Genomic DNA, 27,425 nt, shown 5'->3' on the forward strand with positions numbered 1-27,425 from the left:
TGAAAAACCTTAGCATTTATATTTATCTCGCGAGAAGGACAATGTTGGTCCAGTGTGTTTGTGTGTATATGTACGCCTATACGCCATGAAAGTGACTAGCCACTTCATCATTCTTCCGGAGTCAGTCCCCTAATAATTTTGAATGGGCTTGGCGATTATATATTACATTTGTGAAAATGCAGTTGTTTAAAATATATATTTATCAGAATATATTTGTGATTGCGGCTGAATTTACTCCTGCCAAATGCCTTTTAATATAATGTTGCGCTGACGAACATTGCGCTACATTTTTGCCCTTTTAAGGCCATTCAAAAAGCTAACAAACATTAGAAAACTACAGGTCTACTTCCTTGAAAATGTTGCTGCACTTTTGATGCACGTTAACACAACCATTGGAACAAAGTGTTGTTGTTTCGTAAACTCCATGTTCAATTGGATGAGAGCACGAATGGCCAGCGATCAAGTGTCAGGGTCAATTACACCACAAGTCTCTGTGGCGCAATTGGTTAGCGCGTTAGACTGTTAATCTAAAGGTTGGTGGTTCGAGCCCACCCAGGGACGACAGTTCTCAGTTTGTTGTGCTCCATGATGTCGATGTGACATCCTGAACCTTCAATGAGATTCCTCTTATTTTACCCTGCTGATGGTCAATGCCAACACAAGCCTCTCCAGTGCAATCAGTTAGCGTGTTTGACTGTCAATCACCATATTCTTATCGGCAGACTCAGTAGCCTCGGCTTTTCGGATGACTGCCTTGCCTGGTTCACCAATTACTTTGCAGACAGAGTTCAGTTTGTCAAATCGGAGGGCATGTTGTCTGGTCCTCTGGCAGTCTCTACGGGGTGCCACAGGGTTCAATTCTCGGGCCGACTCTTTTCTCTGTGTATATCAATGATGTTGCTCTTGCTGCGGGCGATTCCCTGATCCACCTCTACGCAGACGACACCATTCTATACACTTTCGGCCCGTCATTGGACACTGTGCTATCTAACCTCCAATCGAGCTTCAATGCCATACAACACTCCTTCCGTGGCCTCCAACTGCTCTTCAACGCTAGTAAAACCAAATGCATGCTTTTCAACCGATCGCTGCCTGCACCCGCATGCCCGACTAGCATCACCACACTGGATGGTTCCGACCTTGAATATGTGGACACCTATAAGTACCTAGGTGCCTGGCTAGACTGCAAACTCTCCTTCCAGACCCATATCAAACATCTCCAATCGAAAATCAAATCAAGAGTCGGCTTTCTATTCCGCAACAAAGCCTCCTTCACTCACGCTGCCAAGCTTGCCCTAGTAAAACTGACTATCCTACCGATCCTCGACTTCGGCGATGTCATCTACAAAATGGCTTCCAACACTCTTCTCAGCAAACTGGATGCAGTTTATCACAGTGCCATCCGTTTTGTCACTAAAGCACCTTATACTACCCACCACTGCGACTTGTATGCTCTAGTCGGCTGGCCCTCGCTACATATTCGTCGCCAGACCCACTGGCTCCAGGTCATCTACAAGGCCATGCTAGGCAAAGCTCCGCCTTATCTCAGCTCACTGGTCACGATGGCAACACCCATCCGTAGCACGCGCTCCAGCAGGTGTATCTCATTGAGCATCCCCAAAGCCAACACCTCATTCGGCCGCCTTTCATTCCAGTACTCTGCTGCCTGTGACTGGAACGATTTGCAAAAATCGCTGAAGTTGGAGACTTTTATCTCCCTCACCAACTTCAAACATCAGCTATCTGAGCAGCTAACCGATCGCTGCAGCTGTACATAATCTATTGGTAAATAGCCCACCCATTTTCACCTACCTCATCCCCACAGTTTTTATTTATTTACCTTTCTGCTCTTTTGCACACAAATATCTCTACCTAGCAAATGATCATCTGATCATTTATCACTCCAGTGTTAATCTGCAATATTGTAATTACTCGCCTACCTCCTCATGCCTTTTGCACACATTGTATATAGACTCCCCTTTTTTTTCTCTACTGTATTATTGACTTGTTAATTGTTTACTCCATGTGTAACTCTGTGTTGTCTGTTCACTCTGCTATGCTTTATCTTGGCCAGGTCGCAGTTGCAAATGAGAACCTGTTCTCAACTAGCCTACCTGGTTAAATAAAGGTGAAATAAAAAATAAAATAAAAAAAGGTTAGTGCTTCGACACCACCCAGGGATGACATTTTTCAGATTGTGGAGATGTGAACTGACCCTTCCTGACTTGGCGTGAGCTTCCATGAGACTTTGGCCTCCTGAGGGTCAGTAAAACCACAAGTCTCTGTGGTGCAATTGGTTGGCGCGTTAGACTGTTAATTTAAAAGTTGGTGATTTGAGCCCAGCCAGGGATGCTGTCTTTCTGTTTCTAGTGATATGGAAGACCTTCCTGGCCTTACAGTAAGCTTGCTTTTGACCTGCTGTGTTTCCTGTTGTCACATGTGATTGGTGTGTTGTTGAACATGAAAGATGACAAGTTACGATACCTACTGGTAAAATGGCTGTCAATGGTCTCTGATCTTCTGTTACTCAATAGCTTGATCATTCTGTGTTCTCCAAGGAACATGTAATTTATTCTTATTAATCTGGCTGGTATGACAACGTAAATGATGTCAATCTGGCATGAAAAACCTTAGCATTTATATTTATCTCGCGAGAAGGACAATGTTGGTCCAGTGCGTTTGTGTGTATATGTACGCCTATACGCCATGAAAGTGACTAGCCACTTCATCATTCTTCCGGAGTCAGTCCCCTAATAAATTTGAATGGGCTTGGCGATTATATATTACATTTGTGAAAATGCAGTTGTTTAAAATATATATTTATCAGAATATATTTGTGATTGCGGCTGAATTTACTCCTGCCAGATGCCTTTTAATATAATGTTGCGCTGACGAACATTGCGCTACATTTTTGCCCTTTTAAGGCCATTCAAAAAGCTAACAAACATTAGAAAACTACAGGTCTACTTCCTTGAATATGTTGCTGCACTTTTGATGCACGTTAACACAACCATTGGAACAAAGTGTTGTTGTTTCGTAACGTTGCATGTTAGGAGAATTAACATTGCATGTTAGAGGAAAATTAACATTGCATGTTAGAGGAGAATTAAAATTGCATGTTAGGAGAATTAACATTGCATGTTAGGAGAATTAACATTGGATGTTAGGAGAATTAACATTGCATGTTAGAGGAGAATTAACGTTGCATGTTAGGAGAATTAACGTTGCATGTTAGGAGAATTAACATTGCATGTTAGGAGAATTAACATTGCATGTTAGAGGAGAATTAACGTTGCATGTTAGAGGAGAATTAACGTTGCATGTTAGAGGAGAATTAACGTTGCATGTTAGGAGAATTAACGTTGCATGTTAGAGGAGAATTAACATTGCATGTTAGAGGAGAATTAACATTGCATGTTAGAGGAGAATTAACATTGCATGTTAGAGGAGAATTAACGTTGCATGTTAGAGGAGAATTAACGTTGCATGTTCGGAGAATTAACGTTGCATGTTAGGAGAATTAACATTGCATGTTAGGAGAATTAACATTGCATGGTAGAGGAGAATTAACATTGCATGTTAGAGGAGAATTAACATTGCATGTTAGAGGAGAATTAACATTGCATGTTAGAGGAGAATTAACATTGCATGTTAGAGGAGAATTAACGTTGCATGTTAGAGGAGAATTAACGTTGCATGTTAGGAGAATTAACGTTGCATGTTAGGAGAATTAACGTTGCATGTTAGAGGAGAATTAACGTTGCATGTTAGAGGAGAATTAACGTTGCATGTTAGGAGAATTAACGTTGCATGTCAGGAGAATTAACGTTGCATGTTAGAGGAGAATTAACGTTGCATGTTAGAGGAGAATTAACGTTGCATGTTAGAGGAGAATTAACGTTGCATGTTAGAGGAGAATTAACGTTGCATGTTAGAGGAGAATTAACGTTGCATGTTAGAGGAGAATTAACGTTGCATGTTAGAGGAGAATTAACGTTGCATGTTAGAGGAGAATTAACGTTGCATGTTAGAGGAGAATTAACGTTGCATGTTAGGAGAATTAACGTTGCATGTTAGAGGAGAATTAACGTTGCATGTTAGAGGAGAATTAACATTGCATGTTAGGAGAATTAACATTGCATGTTAGAGGAGAATTAACATTGCATGTTAGAGGAGAATTAACATTGCATGTTAGAGGAGAATTAACGTTGCATGTTAGAGGAGAATTAACGTTGCATGTTAGGAGAATTAACGTTGCATGTTAGGAGAATTAACATTGCATGTTAGGAGAATTAACATTGCATGTTAGAGGAGAATTAACATTGCATGTTAGAGGAGAATTAACATTGCATGTTAGAGGAGAATTAACGTTGCATGTTAGGAGAATTAACATTGCATGTTAGAGGAGAATTAACATTGCATGTTAGAGGAGAATTAACATTGCATGTTAGAGGAGAATTAACATTGCATGTTAGAGGAGAATTAACGTTGCATGTTAGAGGAGAATTAACGTTGCATGTTAGGAGAATTAACATTGCATGTTAGAGGAGAATTAACGTTGCATGTTAGAGGAGAATTAACGTTGCATGTTAGAGGAGAATTAACGTTGCATGTTAGGAGAATTAACGTTGCATGTTAGAGGAGAATTAACATTGCATGTCAGGAGAATTAACGTTGCATGTTAGGAGAATTAACGTTGCATGTTAGAGGAGAATTAACGTTGCATGTTAGAGGAGAATTAACGTTGCATGTTAGAGGAGAATTAACGTTGCATGTTAGAGGAGAATTAACGTTGCATGTTAGAGGAGAATTAACATTGCATGTTAGAGGAGAATTAACGTTGCATGTTAGAGGAGAATTAACTTTGCATGTTAGAGGAGAATTAACGTTGCATGTTAGAGGAGAATTAACGTTGCATGTTAGAGGAGAATTAACGTTGCATGTTAGGAGAATTAACGTTGCATGTTAGGAGAATTAACGTTGCATGTTAGAGGAGAATTAACGTTGCATGTTAGAGGAGAATTAACATTGCATGTTAGAGGAGAATTAACATTGCATGTTAGAGGAGAATTAACGTTGCATGTTAGAGGAGAATTAACGTTGCATGTTAGAGGAGAATTAACGTTGCATGTTAGAGGAGAATTAACGTTGCATGTTAGGAGAATTAACGTTGCATGTTAGAGGAGAATTAACGTTGCATGTTAGAGGAGAATTAACATTGCATGTTAGAGGAGAATTAACGTTGCATGTTAGGAGAATTAACGTTGCATGTTAGAGGAGAATTAACGTTGCATGTTAGAGGAGAATTAACGTTGCATGTTAGAGGAGAATTAACGTTGCATGTTAGAGGAGAATTAACGTTGCATGTTAGGAGAATTAACGTTGCATGTTAGGAGAATTAACGTTGCATGTTAGAGGAGAATTAACGTTGCATGTTAGAGGAGAATTAACATTGCATGTTAGAGGAGAATGTAACACATTAGACCTGGTAAAAGATACAAAGAAAAAAGCATGCTTTTTAAAAAAAAATTATCATCTTTGAAATTCAAGGAAAAGCCATAATGTACTATTCCAGGTTAGGCTCAATTTAGATATTGGCCACTAGATGGCAGCGGTTTATGCGCATAGTTTTAGACTGATTCAATGAACCATTGCAGTTCTGTTCAAAATGTTATATCAAGACTGCCCAAATGTGTCTAATTGGTTTATTCATACATTTTCAAGTTCATAACTGTGCCCTCTTCAAACAATAGCATAGTATTATGCCACTGTAATAGCTACTGTAAATTGGACAGTGCAGTTAGCTAAACAAGAATTTAAGTTTTCTGCCCATATCAGATATATCTATGTCATGGCAAATGATCTTGTTACTTACAACCTCATGCTAATCACATTAGCCTACATTAGCTCAACTGTCCTGCGGGGTGGGGGGGGATACCGATCCTGTAAAGTTGAACAAGATTAAATAAGGAAAACTCCACTGAACTATTTAAAAGAATAGAGTGTATGAATTGGTTGCCATAACTGTCATGTTTAGAATGACCCTGAGTGTCTGGCTGAAGTGCTCTGCTGATATGCGCTGTGAATGGATTTTGTCTATATATACAATAAACTCAGTTTCATATTACATTTTCATTCTTGAATGTTTATGCTTTATAAAGTCTGTAATTCCTAGAGACATTACCGTGTTTACATTTAAATAAGTCTTGCAGTTCCTTCTTGTATTTATGTCATATTTAATGAACCAGGAACTGCCCTGGACATTTTGGTGTACTTCTGAACAGTTGCAACGGATGTTACTTCAACAGTATTGCCAGTCCCTTTATGGTGATCGATGGGAAATAAAAACACAACACAAAACTTCATATAGTAATATAGTTTTCCTTTTTTATTTATTCCAAGGTGTGACTTTAACTTTGAAGGATTGTGTGGAAGCAAGCTCTTGTAGCGGGTGATAGAATAGAGGGAAAACAGGAGGAAGGGATAATAGAGAAGACAGAAGAGAAAGAATCCCCGCAAAGGGGAGTTACTGGTTCTGTCGCTGTCCTAAATGACACCCTGTTTCCTCCGTAGTGCACTTGGCGACTTCGGATCGAGTCAAAACTAGTGCACGACATAGGGAATTGGGTGCAGATTTGAGGATTGCCCACTGTCATTAGAATACCCTTGCTCACTTCATGGCTGACATTCTCAGGTTCTGTTTTAAACATGTCATGTTCCAGGCCAATTACATTGCAAATGGTTGAGTGCCACCTCATCAACTGTACAGTCAGGCATCAGATTGCTATACCATATGATGCGGTTAGCTGATGTGTTTAACACGTATCCAGGCGTTGTGAGATCTGGCAGCCGTATGCGGTGTGGTCAGCCTGGAACGCAGCCATCCTCTTATTGAACTGGACCACAACCTAAAAGCTTCCTTGCATAGATAGTTAGGCTACACACCGAGTCCAAGATGGCACCCTATAACCTATGTAGTGCACTACTTTTGACTAGAGCCTATGGGGAATAGGGTGCCATTTTGGATGAAGCCTGGGCCTAGCTTTGTTTCACCATACCTGGACACAGGGTTCCTGAGTCCATATTCCTTTATCTCCAGAACATTACCTGATTTCCTTCTCTCTCGCTCTTTTTCACTACTCAACACCTCTACCTGTCTCTCGCTCCTCTCAAAATGCACAGCAAGCAGACAACCTCAATATGGTTTCATTGGACATGATATGAAATAGTATATGTAAAATATTACATATTATATCATTCTATTGGTGTAGTCATATACCTGGTACAGATGATGGAGTGATGATCGAGGGATGAGACAGAGGAGAGAGGTGACCGACACGCTTCATTCTGGCCATAACAGTTATTATACTCCTTTATCTTTGATTCCTCCAATCAAAATGATCCTTCCTGTCAGCATCCTCACCCTATCCTCCAGTCAAAAATAATTATTCCTGTCAGTGTCCTCACCCCTAAACAAGTTGATCAGAGATCAGGGGTTAACTACCTTTTACCCACAATTCACTGCTCTCTTCTGATGGCACCCTATACTCTCTGAAATACCTAATTACAACATTATGAAAGCATTGGGACAACATTACACGTTTCTGTGGAAAGAGAGGGGTGTTTGCATGGGGACAGGGAGCTGCTATAAAGGATGTGTGTGTTGGGGGGGGGGAGATTCAACCATTCAACATGGACAGCATTTCTACTACAAACAGAGCATGCATCTGCATCAATACACAACCAACCAACCAGTATTTCATTGTTTTCTTTTAAACCCTTCCAAATAATAGGAATTGTAATATTATTTGAGGAGGCGAGGTATAGGGCTGGGGAGTGTGGAAGGGGAAAAGAGGAGAGGGGAAGGGAAGGGGTAACTAAACCTCTCTCTGTACAGGAGGGAGAGGATGGAGGGAAGAAAGAGCAGGAGGCGTTTTACAAGTCGCTCTCTCCATAGAGGAGAGAGGGAAAATGAAGGGAAGACGAGAAGAGGGGGAAAGGGGGTTTACAAGTCGCTCTCTCCATACAGGAGAGGGGGTTTACAAGTCGCTCTCTCCATAGAGTGCGCTGGAGAAAGAGATGTAGTCGAGGGCTCCGGCTGGGCCGTCGGCTCCAATGTACCTGGTCACAGAGATACATTATATTACCAGAGAGGTCTAATGTACCTGGTCATAGAGATACATTATATTACTAGAGAGGTCTAATGTACCTGGTCATAGAGATACATTATATTACTAGAGAGGTCTAATGTACCTGGTCATAGAGATACATTATATTACTAGAGAGGTCTAATGTACCTGGTCATAGAGATACATTATATTACTAGAGAGGTCTAATGTACCTGGTAATAGAGATACATTATATTACTAGAGTGGCCTGTGTCCCTGGTCTTAGAGATACATTGTATTACTAAAGTGGACTGTGTCATAGCTACACACTTGTATAGGTTACACAGTTGTACACGTGTGACACAGGACAAATATAAGCACCCCCTATTTGACCTTTGTAATTCTGTGTACCTGGTCATGCGGCTGATGCAGTACTCAGCCTGCTCTGCGGGCAGCTCTCTGCGCAGCTCATCAACCGTGATGTAGGCCTGGGAGAGAAGAGGTATTTATTTATTTCATTTCTATGTATTTATTTAATTATATTTACCAGGTTGTCCCACAGATGTGAAAATACCTATTTTTCAAGGGAGATCTGGCCATATTAAAATGTTCTAGCTCACCTTGTCGGAGGCCAGGATCTTAAAGGAAGCCATGACCTGGTCAGCAGTGTCTGTCTCGGCCGTCTCACGGGTCATGAAGTCGATGAAGGCCTGGAAGGTGACCACGCCTGTGTTGTTTGAATCCACCAAGGTCATGATGCGGGCAAACTCCACCTCACCCTATTGGACAACATGTTACAGTAGATTAGAACACCTCACCCTATTGGACAACATGTTACAGTAGATTAGAACACCTCACCCTATTGGACAACATGTTACAGTAGATTAGAACACCTCACCCTATTGGACAACATGTTACAGTAGATTAGAACACCTCACCCTATTGGACAACATGTTACAGTAGATTAGAACATCTCACCCTATTGGACAACATGTTACAGTAGATTAGAACACCTCACCCTATTGGACAGCATGTTACAGTAGATTAGAACACCTCACCCTATTGGACAACATGTTACAGTAGATTAGAACACCTCACCCTATTGGACAACATGTTACAGTAGATTAGAACACCTCACCCTATTGGACAACATGTTACAATAGAACATCTCACCCTATTGGACACCCTAGTATAAAAACGGATGCCATTCATACTATAACCGTATACGACCAGATAGAGCGCCGTCATTTTGAATAAAGGGACTGAGAAGAAATGAAGGCGAGGTCACTTCCTGTTGGTAGCTAGGCATACTCACCAGATCGTAACCCATGGAGATGAGACAGGCACGGAAGTCGTCGGGGTCCATCATGCCGTTTCTCTTCTGCAAAAGAGAGCGGGAGAACACAAGCATCAGTTTTTATGATTGGACATGTGATCAATGAACGATGCAGTGACGCAATGACCAACGATTATGTGAAGGTGACACCCTAGAGGCACTGTCCCTCCGTGTGGAGGAACAACTACGATGGCAAGAAATCACGGACGATTCCAAATTCACACTTACAGTCAGTGTATTCAACTATGGGAGGTAAAAATCATCACATATCACTGTCATTGCAAGTAAGACCTTCAAAATAGTCGCTTTCTGTCAAATCTGAGCCAGGAAGTAAAAAGACAAGTGGAAGAAATGCAAGTACAATAATATATTATATATATATATATATATTTCTTTACCCTGTCGAAGTGATTGAAGGAGGCTCTGAACTCGTTGAGCTGCTCCTGGCTGATACCCTTGGCATCGCGGGTCAGAATCTGGTTCTCCACCTCGTTGATGGTGCGGGCGATGGTGGTCAGCAGCTGCTCCCAGCCCACACGGATATGCTGCAGAGGGAGAGAGGGAACGAGGGAGCGGAGAGTCACAAGCTTGATGTAATAATTGCGTGCTCGGAATTTGGGACCAAATACTAAACTTTTGACTACTTTAATGCACTATAAGTGACACCTTATGACACATTCAAAAGGGGAACTAGATACATAAAGTGCACTAACTTCTAAACGGTAAAACTGATATGTATGAAAATACCCCAAAATTAAAGGCGACATTCTGTACTGTCGCCTCATATAAAACATTTGAGCTCAAATCCAATATGTTGGAGTACAGAGACAAATTAAACGTTTTAGCTTCACTGTCCAAATAGGGGAGTATATGATATTTAACCTAGGTCTAGGATATAAGATACTTTACTTCCCTGGTGTAGTTGTGTGTTTGTTGTGTAGTTGTGTGTTGTATTACCTCCATGGTGTAGTTGGTGTGTTTGTTGTCAAAGATGAGGGACTCCTGGCTGAGCTGGTGGTCTCCCTCCAGTTTGTCGATGTTACACTTGTAGTTGATAATGTTTTGTTCATACTGCTTGAGATTGTTCATCTGTTCCTCTAGAGAACCGGCGATGTCCACAGACACATGACCAATCTCCTGTAGAGGGAGAGAGAGGGGGTGGAGAAAAAGGAGGTAGTGAGAACTGAGAAGTGTGAATGGATGACAGTTCAGGCTTCCGTATTCATAAAGCGTCAAAGAGTGCTGATCTAGGATCAGATATAGAATCTAGGATTAGGGTCCATTAATTATAATCTGAAAGGCAAATGTGATCCTAGATCAGCTCTCCTACTCTGACCCATAAGTGTAGGCACAGTAGATGTTGCGAACCTCTGTGTGTTTGGGGTTCGGAGACTCTGTCGCTGCTTAGCCTGGGTACCAGTCTGTTTGTGCTAACATTTCACTTCTCGCCATACCAAACATGGCATAATGACATGGGAGTACAATGAGTGGAATGAGGATTTCACAAAAGAGGATTTCAAACTCGTAGGACCGTGTAGCTCCATAGCTCAGTGGTCACCAACCGGTCGAACGATAAAGCCTTGCATTACTTATTTGTATTTGTTTCGTGCTGTTGTCAGTAGGTGCACTTCGTTCATCAGCCCTACTAGCACCGGGAAGACAGTGTTCCCATTTTGAAAAATGTTATGTATCTGAAGGTAGAACTCCGCCTACCCGGCAGGCCCAGAGATCAAAATCAAGTGCACCTATAGGCCTACCTCTGGCCAATCAGAAAGCTCAGATCACCGTGTCTGCACAGTTTCCTCGAGCCATGGACTGTCAAAAGAAGTCTCGAATGCACAATACAGTTGACACCGTGAGATTTAAAAACGTTTAAAACCATGACTAGAGCGACTCAATGAATACAGCAAAGAGATGCTGCTTTTATGAATAACTTCATGTCTAAGTTGTTATTCGGCACTGTCGACAGTTTGTTCAACACTTCCAGAAGCCAGAAAATGCACATTCTCCCTACTTCCACTCACGCTACAACCAGTACTGCAGCTGCAACAAATGAGTACAGCAAAGTGTTCCGCTAAGCTTGCGTTGTTGTCATTAGCGGCTTTTGTCTTTTCTAATATCGAGGAATATTTCACTTTCTCTGGTCAATAGGTGTAACAACATGAATTGGCGCACGAGGCAGAAATAATGCAGTGCGACTTGAGTTTCGCCATCAGCTGGAAGACTGTGTCCCCTCTTCTCAGCGGAGGGAGAGCTGAGGGACAGAGGAGTCCAGTACAAGAAAAATATATATATATTATTATTATCCTCAATTAGCTGTGCCTCAACAGTAATACAAGTTATATTTCAAAATGGTCTGAGAAGAACAACATTGGCAGGGTAATTCCAGCATAGCCAATCTGCAGTGATAATGTTTAGGGTCTATAGCCAACTGCACAAACGTCATTGCTACAGAACTGTTTTTAATTGGTTAATGTTGCATTTGCTTACGTTTTTTAATTCATGCTTTTGTTGTTGTTGTTTTTTTTTCTATCCGAGCGGTAGATCTCCGCTTCCATTTCGACTCAGAAAGTGATCTCGACTCAGAAAAAGGTTGGTGACCACTGCTCTAGCTGAAGTGACTGTACCTCCATCTTGGTCTGGATCCAGGGTCCGATGATGTTGGCCTGGGCAGCGAACTGGCGCCTCAGCCTCTCGTTAGCCTGCTGCCTGGCCACCTCCTCCTGCAGCATCTGGTCCCTGAGAGGAACAAGGTGCTTCACCTACGGAGGGACACGGGGACATTGGTCGTCAACACACTTGGTAGAGATGACGTTGCGTTACTCTGTGACTCGAGAGCAGAGCCCTATACTACGTACCGGATTTGAGGAGTTCGTGAGGTAACTTTGGTCAACCTTGAGTTCAAACTCAGATAACCGGTACCACGAAAGTGGCTCACCTTTTAAGCCAGGTACATTTCTATGGCGACGAATCCTTCGGAACTAATCTGCTCCGGGGCTCACTAACTCGGAGCTATGTCGGAGCTATGTCGGAGCTCCCCCCCCCCCCCCCCCCCCTACCTCTCGCAAAGATTGCGTCATCATCCCCTTCGTTTGAGGAAGGCGACTGATGAAATATTTGATTCATGAAATGTCATTTTGTGTGTTCAAAAACTGTAATGTCAAAATACCGATCGCGTTACACATTTCGTAATGGTAGAATGCATTTGAAACCTCACGCAGCGTAAAACTTTTATATGACTTATTTTATCAACAGGAGAGGGATAAAATGGTGCTTGTTCATTGATAAACACACCAAACCGCACCAAAGACGACATTAACAATAGGTCGTCAACTAAAAACGGCACTTCTAAAAAAAGCCCATTTCACACCACAGCCTGCTGAACTTTTCTTTCATTTTGATTTCGGCCCAAATGAAAAACGGGTCACCGACTTGCCCGTAGATGGATTATTTCCACATCGTCTCAGTGAAGTCAGTTGCAACTTGGGTTGGAGCGAAAACCTTTACATGAGGGTACAAGGAGCTCTCCGGGAACAGGGTCGGAAAGCCCTGCTCTAAGGTGTAACCCTAAAACATGAAGCAACTTACAGCCGCAGAGTGTGAGAAAAAATACACACTACAGAAACAATGATTGTAGTCAAGAGACACTTGTCCTGTGACAATCTAGAGTGTAGAAACCTAGCCAGGGAAGGAAATACAGTTCAAATAGAAAACCATTTCAGCTTCTCTGTTGGCTTCCCAGAGTGTGTTGTACTCACCGCCTCCCACTTGTTAGTGATATCCTGGGGGGAGAGGTTGGTGTAGGGGTTGACTCCTGACAGCTTGATGCCGTAAGTCTGAGCGATCTTCACAATCTCGCTCTGGATGCCCATGGTGGCCATGCGTTCCTTATCAGCCTCTGGTAGGGTGGCCTTGAACTGGTCATGGGCTGTAATCAGAGACTGGAGAGGAGAGGAGGAGTGAGAATGGAGGGATACAGTGGGAAGGAGCGATAGAGAGAGAGATATATAGAGAGAGAGAGAGAGAGAGAGAGAGAGAGAGAGAGAGAGATAGAGATAGAGATAGAGAGGATCAAAGGGTGTGGTGTGTGTCACATAACGAGAAGAGGGGGGGGAATAAGGAGTGAGAATGGAGTGATATGGGAAATAACGAGAGAGAGCGAGGGAATGCAGAGAGAAACGAGAGTCCATCCGACCGTTAATGTTAAGTATTGTACACACACACACACACACACACACACACACACACACGCGCTCACACACACACACACACACGTACATGGATCTCCTCGGTGCTGTGGACGATAAACATGTCCTGCAGATCCTCCATGGCTCCGTCCATCCAGTTGTTGAAGGGCGCCGCCCTCTTGGCGAACTCCAGGTACAGCTGGTCAATGGTCTCCCACAGTTTCTCCACGCGCTAGGAAAGACCAGGACAAGATGTAACATCCCTATACAGTGTGAAGCCATCCCTGCTAAGTAGTCACAGTAGCACATGTAATGGCTTGATGTGACCACCACTAGGTGTTATTGGAAGGGACAGGAGTTTTTCCTGAGACAGGTGACCTGGAACGTCTCCTGGCTCGCGGTGCCTCAGTTGGTGAGAGGCCGTGTGCTCAGTTCCTGCAGGGATCACATTCTCCAACCAAAAGCGTCCGCTTAAGCGACGTATACAATATGATTATATTACGGTGTCTGTTCAGTACCTCCAGGGAGTCCCTCCTCTTCTGCGTCAGCGTACCCAGGTTGTCCCACTGGTCACAGATGCCCTGGCAGCGGGCGTTCACAGAGGACGCGTCATGGTAGTCCAGCTCACTGAGAGAGAGACGGGCAAAACACACGGATCAGTATCACGTCTCCAATTACACACTGTACGTCAATCCCTTTTTTTCTACAACTTCACGTTTATCCTTTCTACCGGCACTCCCTCCTCCCACCGGTCCTACACACCTCCCTCTCACCATCCCTCCCTCCGTCCCTCCTTACTTGAGCTCCTGGGCGATAGCGGCGATCTGCTCCACTCGGTCCTGGTGAGCGGCCAGGTCAGACTCAAAGGCCTCGTGTTTCCTCATCAGAGCCCTGATCTCCATCAGAGAGGCCGACTCATAGTCCTTCATGGACAGCAGCTCTTCTTTACCTGGGGGAGAGACACAGTTAATACTCAGTCGTTATCGCTCTCTACCTCTCGCTCTCTACCTCCCTAACCCCTTTACCTCTCGAAACCCCATCTCTCTATCCCCTTTACCTCTCCTCTCCGTTCTACCTCTCCATCCCCATCCACCTGTGAGCGCTGTGGCGCATGACGTCTGAGGGTTGAAAGTTGATGTACTGTAGGGGCTTGACTCAAAGTGGATTTTACAATTCAAAATTGATATCCCCTTTACCGCGCCTCTCGCCCCTCTCTCTCTACCCCCCACCTGCCCTTCCTCCCCTCTTGCTCTACACACCCCTCTCACCTCTCCTCCCTCTCTCACTCGCTCTGTTATTACCTGAGGTCCAGGACTGGTGCAGGGAACACTTCTGCTTGAACTTCTCAGCCAGGTGGTCCAGTCTCTCCAGACGTCTGATCTCAGTAAGAAGCCACTCCTCGTATCCCTTCTCCACCTGCTCCAGACCCTTCCATGCATTGGCTATGTCCTGGGGGAGGAGAGAGACGAAGGTGGGGTATAACATGGGTAGTATTATAGATGGATGTCAGTTAGTTGGTTGACTATACTGGGTCTTGTAATGTTGGTGGAACAGTCAGATATCCAGGGGGTTATTCTCAAAACTCTTTTGAACCACACCACAGTCAATTAGCTGTGTTTTTTAATGAAGAACCCGGGGTATGAAGTCGAGAGGGCTGCCAGGACAGTGTCACTCCCTCAGACGGGGTGTGTGTGACGTCACCTACCGAGACCATCTTTCCCTCAGAGGGCATGAAGGCGGGCCGGTTGCTCAGCCTCAGCTTGGTTTGCAGGGTGTTGAAGTTGATCTCCAGCTGACACTTCTCCTGGACGCGGGGAGGCTTGTGGATGCGGCGGTAGTCCCTGAAGTCCTCCAGCTTCTGCTGCATGGCCTTCATCTGCTGCTCCGCCATGCGGTTCTCCAGCCACGGGATGGTCTTGCGGATCCACTCTAGCAACTAGGGAGAGGTAAGAGGTCAGGGGTTAGAGGTCAGGGGGAGAAGAGTTGGCTGGATGGTTACTTCAATTAAAAAACACACAGGTCCCATTCAGGGCCAGTTTCCCAAACACAAAAAGCATGCTAAATGGAGAATCTCCATTGAAATAGCTTTTTGGTCCAGGACAAGGTTTAATCTGTGTCCAGGAAACTGTCCCATACAGTATATAACCTCTCATAATACATCATTGCATTAGCGCAATGACTAGAAGTCTACGGGAACAGTCTACAGGAACAGTCTACAGGAACAGCCTACAGGAACAGTTAGCAGGCTAGTATGATATCCCTTCACACTCACCTCACTGGCCAGCTTCTCATACTCCTCCATGAGTTTCTCATTCTCCTGGTTCACAGCCAGCACTTTACAGATCCTGTTAGCTGCTGTCTCAGCCTGGGTGAGTAAGAGAGAGGGGGAGGGAGAGAGAGAAAGAGAGGAGGGAGGGGAGAGAGAGAGAGAGAGAGAGAGAGAGAGAGAGAGAGAGAGAGGAGGGAGGGGAGAGGGAGAGAGAGAAAGAGAGAGGAGAGGGAGAGAGAGAGAGAGAGAGAGAGAGAGAGAGGGAGGGGAGAGGGAGAGAGAGAGAGGGAGAGGGAGAAAGAGAGGGAGGGAGAGGGAGAGAGAGAGAGAGAGGAGGGAGGGGAGAGAGAGAAAGAGAGGAGGGAGGGGAGAGGGAGAGAGAGAAAGAGAGGAGGGAGGGGAGAGAGAAAACAAAAGTGAGAGAGAGATATTAACAACAAACGTTAAGACAGAGACAGTGGACCTTAGAAAGATGGCTGATTTTGTATTGTTTTCCATTGCATTGTATTCAATGTTTTTGCGGCAGTGTGGAGCAGAGGCAGTGAGTTACCTGCTCAGCACCAGCGAAGGCGTGGTAGAAGCAGGACACGTAGGTCATGATGGCCTTCTCATCAGGCTTGGGGGTGTTCACAATGTCTGAGGGAGAGACCAGGGAGGAGAGCTCAGGGACAATACAACCCCAGTGAAATCACTGGAGAGAGTCGTCAGAGACGAACGGTAGGGTTGTAAAATTGCCTGGTTTTACAGAAATCCTGATTGAAAAAAATATGGACTCACCTTCAGCGTCGAGCATCTTGGGGATGTCCAGGTACTTCTCAGCCACCTCGAAGGCAGTGTTGAGGTTACCGATGGGGTCATCCTGTTAGGGACACACAGACAGAGAAAGAGATTTACATGAACACAGAGAGAAGACACAGGCCAAGGGTTGTGGGTTCAATTCCCACCAATACAAAACATGTATGCACGCATGACTAAGTTGCTTTGGATAAAAACGTCCGCTAAATGGCATATATTATTTAAAAAAAAATATATATATATATATATTTTTTAAATAATATATGCCATTTAGCGGACGTTTTAATCCAAAGCAATGTAGTCATGTATATGTGTTTATATATATATATATATATATATATATATATATAACTTATACAATAGAGTTCTTGAGAGAAAAAAGAGGGAACAGAGGTATAGAGAAATCAAATAAAATAGTAAGGGGCTCTCGACAGGTGTTGACCCTTGTGCACTCTAAGAGGGGATGGGGGATGAGAGGAGAGCGAAGGGAGGAGGGGGGGCACCTTTCTCAGTTTGGAGTAGTCAATGAGGTCAGGTCTGTGTCTGTGGATGAGGGCACACAGTGCCAGGCCATCCTTCCAACTGAATCAGTCACCCACAGGAGAGGAGAGGAAAGGAAAGGAGAGGATGATACAAAGAGAAGATAGGAGAGGAGGAAACACATTAGGATTATGAAGAGAAAGTAAAAGATAAAAGAAAGTAAAGAGAAAGTAAAATAATAAAGTAAATAATACTACAAACAATCCCAAAAGAAAGAGAGATGTAGCCTGGTCGCTAGTCTGTTTCTGGTCTCTTGCCAACTCCTTATGGAATTGTCATGCCAAATGTCACAGTGAATGACAAGGAGTTGGCATGATAGCACAAACAGACAGGCACTCAGGCTAAGAGAGGTGCAAGCAACAGCCATAACTATGAATTAGAGTTCCCAATTCATATCTTCTCAACATGATTCTGTGAATCCGCGTGCAAGAATGGATGTAGTTTCCCATCCTGGCCACAGGGTGGCGCGCTGTGCACACCTGATGTGGAAGTTCTGCACGTTAACGTTCCTGTAGGGGGCAGTCTTCCTCTGGCACCACAGAAGAAGACCCTCCTTAGCAGAGGTCTCTACACAGGGAGGAGGCAGGGGGGGAGAGAGGGGAGGCAGGAGAACGGCAGTATTATCCTAAAGGACTAGGCTAAATATGCTCCAATAACCCTGCGGTGTTAAGGTGTCAAGCTTAGTGACCTCTGTGTGTGTGTGTGTGTGTGTGTGTGTGTGTGTGTGTGTGTGTGTGTGTGTGTGTGTGTGTGTGTGTGTGTAATGCTTACTGAGGTATGTTTTTTGTGGAGGATATGCAAAGTCTGTGTGCCACGGAGGCTTGAGTAATACGGATGGGTTAACAGTAACTCATATTGAACTGACTGCTGTGTCTAATGTATCATGGTGGTTTTGACTGTGTCAGATGCAGAGCGAGTCTAAACAGTGATCCTACGACGCGACGCGTCTGCGACTGTGGCTGTTAATTCTATTCATGTGTGAACGCTTTGATGGCAGGCGTATGTATAGTGTTGTATAGTGACTGATAATGTATAGACAGTGTTACTGGGAGTCCGATAGCTGGGTAAGTAGGTCAAATTTGTTCTCATGTGACTTAATGCATGTGCAGTTCGAATGTGTTTATGGCGGGTGAAACCCGAGGGGAAATGCATAAGAACAACGTTGTAAACATGTATTTTTTTAAGATCAACTCTTCGCTCTTGTCATATCCAAGAGGAAACTTTTTCCAATTCCACCCCTGCACACACACACACACACACACACACACACACACACACTGACCCTCCACGGAGATGTCCTGAATGGCGAAACGCAGGATGATGGTCCAGATCATTCCCAGGGTCATCTTCGTATTACCGTCGACGATCTCTGCAAGCCAATCACAGCGTTCGGTCAGAAACCATGGCAACATGGAGCACATGCCAAAACTCAGTCTATGCTGGCTTACTGAGAGTTGTCTCAGATATAATACCCCACTATATTTCAACAAGTATCTAAAGTATTTTACTTGAGTGCCTCTATTTATTTTTAGGCAAGTCAGTTAAGAACAAATTCTTATTTACAATGGCGGCCTAGGAACAGCGGGTTAACTGCCTTGTTCAGGGGCAGGACGACTGATTTTTACCTCGTCAGCTCGGGGTTTCAACCTTGCAACCTTTCGGGTTACTAGTCCAACGCTCTAACCAATAGGCTACCTGCCGCCCCTCTAAGTCAGAACTGTTTTGTAAAATGGGATTACCACAACATTACTGTATAACAACATATTGGAAAACAACAAGGACAGCGGAACCAAGATGTTGAAGTCTCACCCTCAGCGCCGATGGACACCAGCTTGACTCCCTTGCTGCAGATGAAGTCCAGGGCCTTGTTCACATTTGCAATCTTGTGGAAACGCATCTTGCCTTTGTCGGGTTTGGGCAGCCTCTCACCTGTATACAATAAGAACATCCCCTTTAGTCTCCTCTCCGCAACACACAATGATTGGTGAAGTTTCACTCAATCAAGAAAGCTCTGTGCCATTCTCCATTTCAGCTCCGATGCTGCTGTATTTGACCGCACACCATCGAATTTGAGTGTCCTTTTCCCCTAACCTACGCTGTAGACGGAGAGGTCAACCTTTCTGATGTAACCGTGTGTAAGAGTGACTTAGCAGTGACTTAGCAGTGACTTAGCAGGGACTTAAGGGGGACTCAAGAGTCCGACCCACCTGAGATGACCTCCAGCAGCAGCATGAGTTTGAGGCCATTCCTGAAGTCGTCCTCGATGTTCTCGATCTGTGTCCCTGCCTTCCTCAAGTGGGAGTTACACCAGGCTGTGAACGTCTGGGAGAGAAATAGATCAAGAGATAGGGGGAGAAATAGATCAAGAGAGAGGGGGAGAAATAGATCAAGGGAGAGGGGGAGAAATAGATCAAGAGAGAGGGGAGAAATAGATCAAGAGAGAGGGGGAGAAATAGATCAAGAGAGAGGGGGAGAAATAGATCAAGTTGAGAGAGATAGGGGGAGAAATAGATCGAGAGAGAGAGAGAGAGACAGGGGGAGAAATAGATCGAGAGAGAGAGAGAGACAGAGCGAGAAATAGATCGAGAGAGAGAGAGAGAGAGACAGAGCGAGAGAGAGAGACAGAGAGACACACAGAGAGAGACAGAGAGACACACAGAGAGAGACACACAGAGAGAGAGAGACAGAGAGAGACACAGAGAGAGAGAGAGACAGAGAGAGACACAGAGAGAGAGAGAGACAGAGAGAGACACAGAGAGAGAGAGAGACAGAGAGAGACACAGAGAGAGAGAGAGACAGAGAGAGACACAGAGAGAGACACAGAGAGAGACACAGAGAGACACAGAGAGACACACAGAGAGACACACAGAGACACACAGAGACACACAGAGACACACAGAGACACACAGAGAGACACAGAGAGAGAGACAGAGAGAGAGACAGAGACAGAGAGAGAGACAGAGAGAGAGACAGAGAGAGAGACAGAGAGAGAGAGACAGAGAGAGAGACAGAGAGAGAGACAGAGAGGGGGAGACAAAGGGAAAGGGGAGGAGAAAAAAAACAGGATTAGAGTTGGCAATAAATTAGTGAATCTTCTCCCTCAAATATACAGAAAGAGACTGAGCCTCACTGACAGTGACCGGACGAGACCAACAGACCCCAAATGGAATCCTGGGCCCACACCGATAAACAACATAAATAAACATAAACAGACAAATGCTCTAATCTAAAGTGAAGCCTGAAGCGGTTTGCTTTCTCCCGGCCGCTCTTACAGGCCTAGAGTGCCTGGCAATGTCCCATTACATCTTTAACCTTGTTAGAGCATCACGACGCTGCTCTGTGTGTCTGTCGGGTAGCACACCCATCCTGACCTCAGATAGTCATTATTCTGCCTTGACAGCTTTGAATGATTGATCTGAACGGTCTGATTCGAGGATAAGGGAGGTGTTGTGTCATTTCAATACAAGGTTAAGGTGTGTGTGTGTGTGTGTGTGTGTGTGTGTGTGTGTGTGTGTGTGTGTGTGTGTGTGTGTGTGTGTGTGTGTGTGTGTGTGTGTGTGTTTGTGTGTGTGCACGCGGGCGTGTGTGTGTGGGGCGTAGAAGGTCACAGCAAACATAGACGTCTGTCCGCGGTGAGGGGTTGGAGAAAAAGAATACCTGCAGAAGCGTAACAACTGACTACAGAGGAGTGTAGAGAGGGAGAGAGACAGACAAAGATTACAATAATCAGTAATGAAGAGAGAACACAAAGTCAGAGGTCAGAGTTCTCCATTAATGCAGTCGCTGTGTGTGTGTGTGTGTGTGTGTGTGTGTGTGTGTGTGTGTGTGTGTGTGTGTGTGTGTGTGTGTGTGTGTGTGTGTGATTGCGATTCTGTGTGGGTGGGCACTGGGCAGAGCTGTGAGCCATTTAGCCATGACAGAGAAGGAGAGAGAGCTAGAGGAAGAAAGACACCGAAAAAGAGAAACTGCTTGAGAGAGCGATAGAGTGCTTAAGAGAGGGTGAGAGAGAGGCGGAGAGAAAGAGAGAGGGCGCGAGAGAGAAAGAGAACGCGCTAGGGCGCGAGACGAGTGGGCAAGAGAGAGACAGTGCTTGCCAGGGAGCAAAGGAAGGGAGGAAGGCAGAACAGACAGACAGCCAGAGGGAGGGAGGCAGGAATGCCCTGACCTGTGTACAAAATGACCTCCTACTCCATGCATAGTGCACAACTGTTGACCAGATGGGTCCTGGTCAAAAGTAGTGCACTATATAGGGAACAGGGTGCCATTTGGGACGCATCCCTGGAAGGGAAGGAAGGGAAAGAGAGCCACAATCCCGTCCCAGCAGGTGTCCCCCAGTCCCTACAGACCCAAACCCATACCCCCACAGCCACACAAACCCCCACCCTACAGCTACGCATGACCCAATTTAGACAGGCCCCCTATACAGACCACACAGACCGCTAGGCTAACTAGACTACCAAACCAGACTTCTGGAGAACAGGGGAGGAGAAGGGGAGGGAGGGATGAAGAGGGAAAAGGAGGGGTGAAGGAGGGGGAAAGCAGAGAAGAAGGGAGGAGGGGGAAGGAAGGAGTGGAGGTGAGGGGGGTGAAGGAGGCTAAATCGGGTAGCTATGAGACACCATTAGGGACAGCTGAGAAGGCAGGATTCCTAAGGCTAACTGTCAGAGTCAAAGAGGGATAGAAGGAGAGAGAGAGAGAGAGAGAGAGAGGGGGAGGGAGGAAGGAAGGAGACAGATTGCAAGAGAGGATAAATGAAAGTGGAAACAAGTGAAGTTTGAAACAGAAACAGGTTTTTGTTGACGTCAGTTCAACTTTGATGCATGTTCTGTGGGGCTTCACCCAAAATGGTGTGAGGTGACAAAACATGGTCTTTCAAATACTACATATGAGGAGGAAAATATCCAACTCAAAACACAAATAAGCCCTATTTGTATCATCAAGTACAACATCCAATTCATTGGACTCAAAGGGCCATTGGGTCACACCATTATCCATAATAACCCATTATCTCATAGGTTACATGTCTTTGCGGGGGATGCCTATGGTTAACTATAGAGCGCTCGTATGACTATGAAGTCACTGCTCTTCTCCTCTATCTCCCCCCTTCTCCGTGCGACTGCCCCCCCCCCCCTTCTTCCCCTTCTCTTCTTCTGTGTCCCCCCTTCTCCCTGTGTCCTCCCCTTCTCTTATGTCTCGCTCATCTCCAACTGTTGAGCTGACCCTCTGTGCCTGTGTTGGTCTGGTCTGGACACAAAACGCACACACAGTCATTCTGCTGGATGCCTGTCATAGCTCAGGGAGAGGGGACAGTGGGAGGGCCTGATGACCCTCAGCACAGCTGGGTGGACACACACACACACATCCTCCTCCCATCCCAGACACCACCTGTCCATCAAGAATGTGATGCAACCACTGTTACCATGTAACCATTCCTGCAACTACCACTAAACATCCTGTAGTTACGTCTAACATCCTGCAGTTACGTCTAACATCCTGTAGTTACGTCTAACATTCTGTAGTTACGTCTAACATCCTGCAGTTACGTCTAACATCCTGCAGTTACGTCTAACATCCTGTAGTTACGTCTAACATCCTGTAGTTACGTCTAACATCCTGTAGTTACGTCTAACATCCTGCAGTTACGTCTAACTTCCTGCAGTTACGTCTAACTTCCTGCAGTTACGTCTAACTTCCTGCAGTTACGTCTAACTTCCTGCAGTTACGTCTAACATCCTGCAGTTACGTCTAACATCCTGTAGTTACGTCTAACATCCTGTAGTTACGTCTAACTTCCTGCAGTTACGTCTAACATCCTGCAGTTACGTCTAACATCCTGTAGTTACGTCTATAACATCCTGTAGTTACGTCTAACATCCTGTAGTTACGTCTAACATCCATCCTGCAGTTACGTCTAACATCCTGCAGTTGCGTCTAACTTCCTGCAGTTACGTCTAACATCCTGCAGTTACGTCTAACATCCTGCAGTTACGTCTAACATCCTGCAGTTACGTCTAACATCCTGCAGTTACGTCTAACATCCTGCAGTTACGTCTAACATCCTGCAGTTACGTCTAACATCCTGCAGTTACGTCTAACATGCTGCAGTTACGTCTAACATGCTGCAGTTACGTCTAACATGCTGCAGTTAGGTCTAACATGCTGCAGTTACGTCTAACATCCTGTAGTTACGTCTAACATCCTGTAGTTACGTCATCCTGTAGTTACGTCTAACATCCTGTAGTTACGTCTAACATCCTGCAGTTACGTCTAACATCCTGCAGTTACGTCTAACATCCTGCAGTTACGTCTAACATCCTGCAGTTACGTCTAACATGCTGCAGTTACGTCTAACATGCTGCAGTTACGTCTAACATGCTGCAGTTACGTCTAACATCCTGCAGTTACGTCTAACATCCTGCAGTTACGTCTAACATCCTGTAGTTACGTCTAACATGCTGCAGTTACGTCTAACATCCTGCAGTTACGTCTAACATCCTGCAGTTACGTCTAACATCCTGTAGTTACGTCTAACATCCTGTAGTTATGTCTAACATCCTGCAGTTACATCTAGCATCCTCAGATTGGCACATTTCAGAAACAATTGTGTGACTTGTGAGACTAAAGAAAGGAGGGGGATTCAGGACTTTAAAGGCCCAATGCAGTCAAAAACATGATTTCCTGTGTTTTATATATATTTCCACACTATGAGGTTGGAATAATACTCTGAAATTGTGAAAATTATGATAATGCCCTTTTAGTGTAAGAGCTGTTTTTTTTGCCTGTTTTGGTGGGATGGGGTTTTGGCCTGCTTGGTGACATCACTGAAAATATGCCCCCTCGGGCTTGTGCGGTGGAGGAGATCTTTATGGGCTATACTCAGCCTTGTCTCAGGGTAGTAAGTTGGTGGTCGGTTGATAGCCCTCTAGTGGTGTGGGGGCTGTACTTTGGAAAAGTGGGTGGGGTTATATCCTGCCTGGTTGACTCTGTCCGGGAGTATCGTCGGACGGGGCCACAGTGTCCCCCGACCCACCCCTGTCTCAGTCTCCAGTATCTATGCTGGAATAGTCTATGTGCCGAGGGGCTAGGGTCAGTCTGTTATATCTGGTGTAATTCTCCTGTCTTATCTGGTGTCCTGTGTGAATTTAAGTATTCTCCCTCCAATTCTCTCTCTCTCCTTCTCCCCTCCCTCAGGACTACCTGGCCTGATGACTCCTGACTGTCCCCAGTCCACCTGGTCATGCTGCTGCTCCAGTTTCAACTGTTCTGCCTGCGGCTATGGAACCCTGACCTGTTCACCGGATGTGCTACCTTCTCCCGGACCTGCTGTTTTTGAGTCTCTCTCTCTCTCTCTCTCTCTACCGCACCTGCTGTCTTGACCTCTGAATGCTCGGCTATGAAAAGCCAACTGACATTTACTCCTTAGGTACTGACCTGTTGCACCCTCTACAACCACTGTGATTATTATTATTTGACCCTGCTGGTCATCTATGAACGTTTGAACATCTTGAAGAACAATCTGGCCTTAATGGCCATGTACTCTTATTATCTCCACCCGGCAGAAGAGGACTGGCCACCCCTCAGAGCCCGGTTCCTGTCTATATTTCTTCCTAGGTTCCTGCCTTTCTAGGGAGTTTTTCCTAGCCACCGTGCTTCTTTTATTTATTTATTTTCTTGAACCCTTATTTAACGAGGCAAGTCAGTTAAGAAAATGTCGGCCTACCCCGGCCAAACCCTGACGACATTTGGCCAATTGCGCGCCACCCTACGGGACTCCCAAACACGGCCGGTTGTGATACAGCCTTCTACACCTGCATTGCTTGCTGTTTGGGGTTTTAGGCTGGGTTTCTGTATAGCACTTTGTGACAACTGATATAAAAAGGGCTTTATAAATACATTGATCACCATGCAGTAAATGAGTTAATAGACCAATAAGAAAGAGAGTTCCAAACCTCTCTGACAATAACAGCTACTTTTACCCTTCCCACTCAGACCACTCCCAGACAGTCCTGGCAAAATTCTTGCAAAACAATCACAGGAAGGTACTTCATTTTTATCCGGAAATGATTTGATATTGAGCTTAAAACGGCTGCATTGGGACCTTTAATAACAAAGAAACAGAATAGAGAAGAGGGTAGAAGTGTCAGGTAGAAATTGCCTACAAGCACATGACAGTCTTTAAAGGACAGTTCAAACCAGTTTCTCAGAAAAGTGGACATGACATGTCTGGCTAACTTTAATTTTGGTGGTGAACTATCCCTTTAAGATGACACACCTCTGTGTGAACATATTAGGTGGAATCCCAACAATCAAAAATGGGCTTGTGTTGACAAAGAATTATGAACTATCCTTTTAAGACATAGCTAGATATAAGTCCAAAACAAAGTCACCCCGATCCACCGGATTACTAATGCTAACATCACATCCTAGACTCCATTGGTTGTGTCCCACTACCAGCCCTATGGGCCCTAGTGCACTAATAAGGGAGTGGGTTGCCATTAGGGATGCATCCCCCATCTGCCGTCGATATCCTTTTATTATTATAAACTGGGTGGTTCCAACCCTGAATGCTGATTGGCTGACAGCCGCAGGTATGACAAAATATTGTATTTTTACTGCTCTAATTACGTTGGTAACCAGCTTATAGTAGCAATAAGGTACCTCTGGGGTTTGTGGTATATGGTCAATATACCACGGCTTAGGGCTGTATCCAGAACAGCCCTTAGCCGTGGTACATTGGCCATATACCACAACCACTCATGCCTTAAACATAACAGGACAGGAGTATTCCTGTATCAGCGCTCAACAGCAGTGTAAAATAAATCTGGTAACAATGTCTGCAGGGCTGGCTAAACTGTGTGTGTGTGTGTGTGTGTGTGTGTCCACCCAATGTGAGAGCACAGTCTGAGCATACTGCGTATATAGAAATACAGCCTCTGTCCAGTCCAGGCCAACACATGACTATAGAACAGGTGGGATAGGCCAGGGAGAGACAGACCTGGACAGACAAGAGTCTGTGGTATGAATCACACAGACGCATGTACACACACACACACAAACACAAACACTCACTTGCCTGACACACACGCTCGGACACACACAGTACCATCCTGATGAGGTATGACGCCGTGTATAAAAACAGAAGCAGCCGTCTTTATAATTATAAATAGTCCCATCAGTCTGGAGAGAAGCCACACTTGGCAAAGCCATACATAGTTGCTCTACCAAACTCATAGGTGGGGGGGACAATGGAAGAGAACATTCACTCACACGCGCACCACGCCCACACACGAACATACGTACACATGCGCACCACGCCCACACACGCACATACGTACACACGCGCACCACGCCCACCCACGCACATTCACAATGCCATGTTATACGCCCCGCCTAACTCTTAGTACATCCTAAATAATGTACTGCAGCTCAACCTGTAAACCACCAAAGTGTAACAAAGTGTAAACAACCAACCTGTAAACAACCAAAGTGTAACAGTGTAAACAACCAACCTGTAAACAACCAAACAACCAAAGTGTAAACAACCAACCTGTAACAAAGTCTAAATAACCTAACAACCAAACCGACCGACAGATTGTCATGACAACTACATCCATCATGAAAGCCATACCTTCTTCACACCAGGTCCATGCCAACCACATCTATCACTAACAACTACACCTATCGCTAACAACTACACGTATCGCTAACAACTACACGTATCGCTAACAACTACACGTATCAATATTAAGCATGATTTGTCAGAACAAATGAAAAGGATATCTGTGACCCCACAGATGACAAAGATGGGACCATTAACCTTTTGTCCACGCATATGTTTTAGGCTTATATGTTCGCATTTAAAAAATATATACACTATCGATACAAAATTATGTGGACACCCCTTCAAATTAGTGGATTTGGCTATTTCAGCCACACCCGTTGCTGACAGGTGTTTAAAAATCGAGCACACAGTCATGCAAATCTCCATAGACAAACATTGGCAGTGGAATGCCCTCACTGAGGAGCTCAGTGACTTTCAACATGGCACCGTCATAGGATGTGTCAGTTTGTCTAATTTGTGCCCTGCTAGAGCTGCCCCGGTTACTGTAAGTGCTGTTATTGTTAAGTGGAAACGTCTAGGAGCGACAAAGGCTCAGCTGCGAAGTGGTGGGCCACACAAGCTCACAGAA

At 44.8% G+C, this 27,425-nt stretch overlaps 1 protein-coding gene and 1 non-coding gene across 3 annotated transcripts in view; one reads left to right on the forward strand and one right to left on the reverse strand.

The window, feature by feature from the left end:
• Positions 1-487: 487 nt before the first annotated feature.
• trnan-guu (transfer RNA asparagine (anticodon GUU)) lies at positions 488-561 on the forward strand. The gene has a single exon. It is a non-coding gene; the product is annotated as a tRNA-Asn (tRNA).
• Positions 562-6,361: 5,800 nt separating this feature from the next.
• LOC115133401 (alpha-actinin-3) overlaps positions 6,362-27,425 on the reverse strand; it is a 39,975-nt gene continuing 18,911 nt past the window's right edge. For both annotated transcript variants that reach the window (XM_065021833.1, XM_029666585.2), the window contains exons 2-22: positions 19,443-19,557; positions 19,045-19,164; positions 18,518-18,604; positions 17,715-17,802; positions 17,199-17,277; positions 16,678-16,759; positions 16,451-16,536; positions 15,904-15,996; positions 15,337-15,567; positions 14,933-15,080; positions 14,430-14,580; positions 14,150-14,258; positions 13,723-13,863; positions 13,203-13,385; positions 12,072-12,206; positions 10,402-10,581; positions 9,843-9,989; positions 9,424-9,489; positions 8,729-8,887; positions 8,520-8,596; positions 6,362-8,121 (exon numbers count right to left, since the gene is read on the reverse strand). In XM_065021833.1, the coding sequence (XP_064877905.1) occupies positions 8,040-8,121; positions 8,520-8,596; positions 8,729-8,887; positions 9,424-9,489; positions 9,843-9,989; positions 10,402-10,581; positions 12,072-12,206; positions 13,203-13,385; positions 13,723-13,863; positions 14,150-14,258; positions 14,430-14,580; positions 14,933-15,080; positions 15,337-15,567; positions 15,904-15,996; positions 16,451-16,536; positions 16,678-16,759; positions 17,199-17,277; positions 17,715-17,802; positions 18,518-18,604; positions 19,045-19,164; positions 19,443-19,467 (2,469 nt within the window). In that variant the 5' untranslated portion in view covers positions 19,468-19,557 and the 3' untranslated portion in view covers positions 6,362-8,039. The remainder of the gene's footprint in view (positions 8,122-8,519; positions 8,597-8,728; positions 8,888-9,423; positions 9,490-9,842; positions 9,990-10,401; positions 10,582-12,071; positions 12,207-13,202; positions 13,386-13,722; positions 13,864-14,149; positions 14,259-14,429; positions 14,581-14,932; positions 15,081-15,336; positions 15,568-15,903; positions 15,997-16,450; positions 16,537-16,677; positions 16,760-17,198; positions 17,278-17,714; positions 17,803-18,517; positions 18,605-19,044; positions 19,165-19,442; positions 19,558-27,425) is intronic.

The sequence above is a fragment of the Oncorhynchus nerka genome, linkage group LG8 (genome assembly GCF_034236695.1).
Source record: "Oncorhynchus nerka isolate Pitt River linkage group LG8, Oner_Uvic_2.0, whole genome shotgun sequence".
Lineage (NCBI taxonomy): Eukaryota > Metazoa > Chordata > Actinopteri > Salmoniformes > Salmonidae > Oncorhynchus > Oncorhynchus nerka.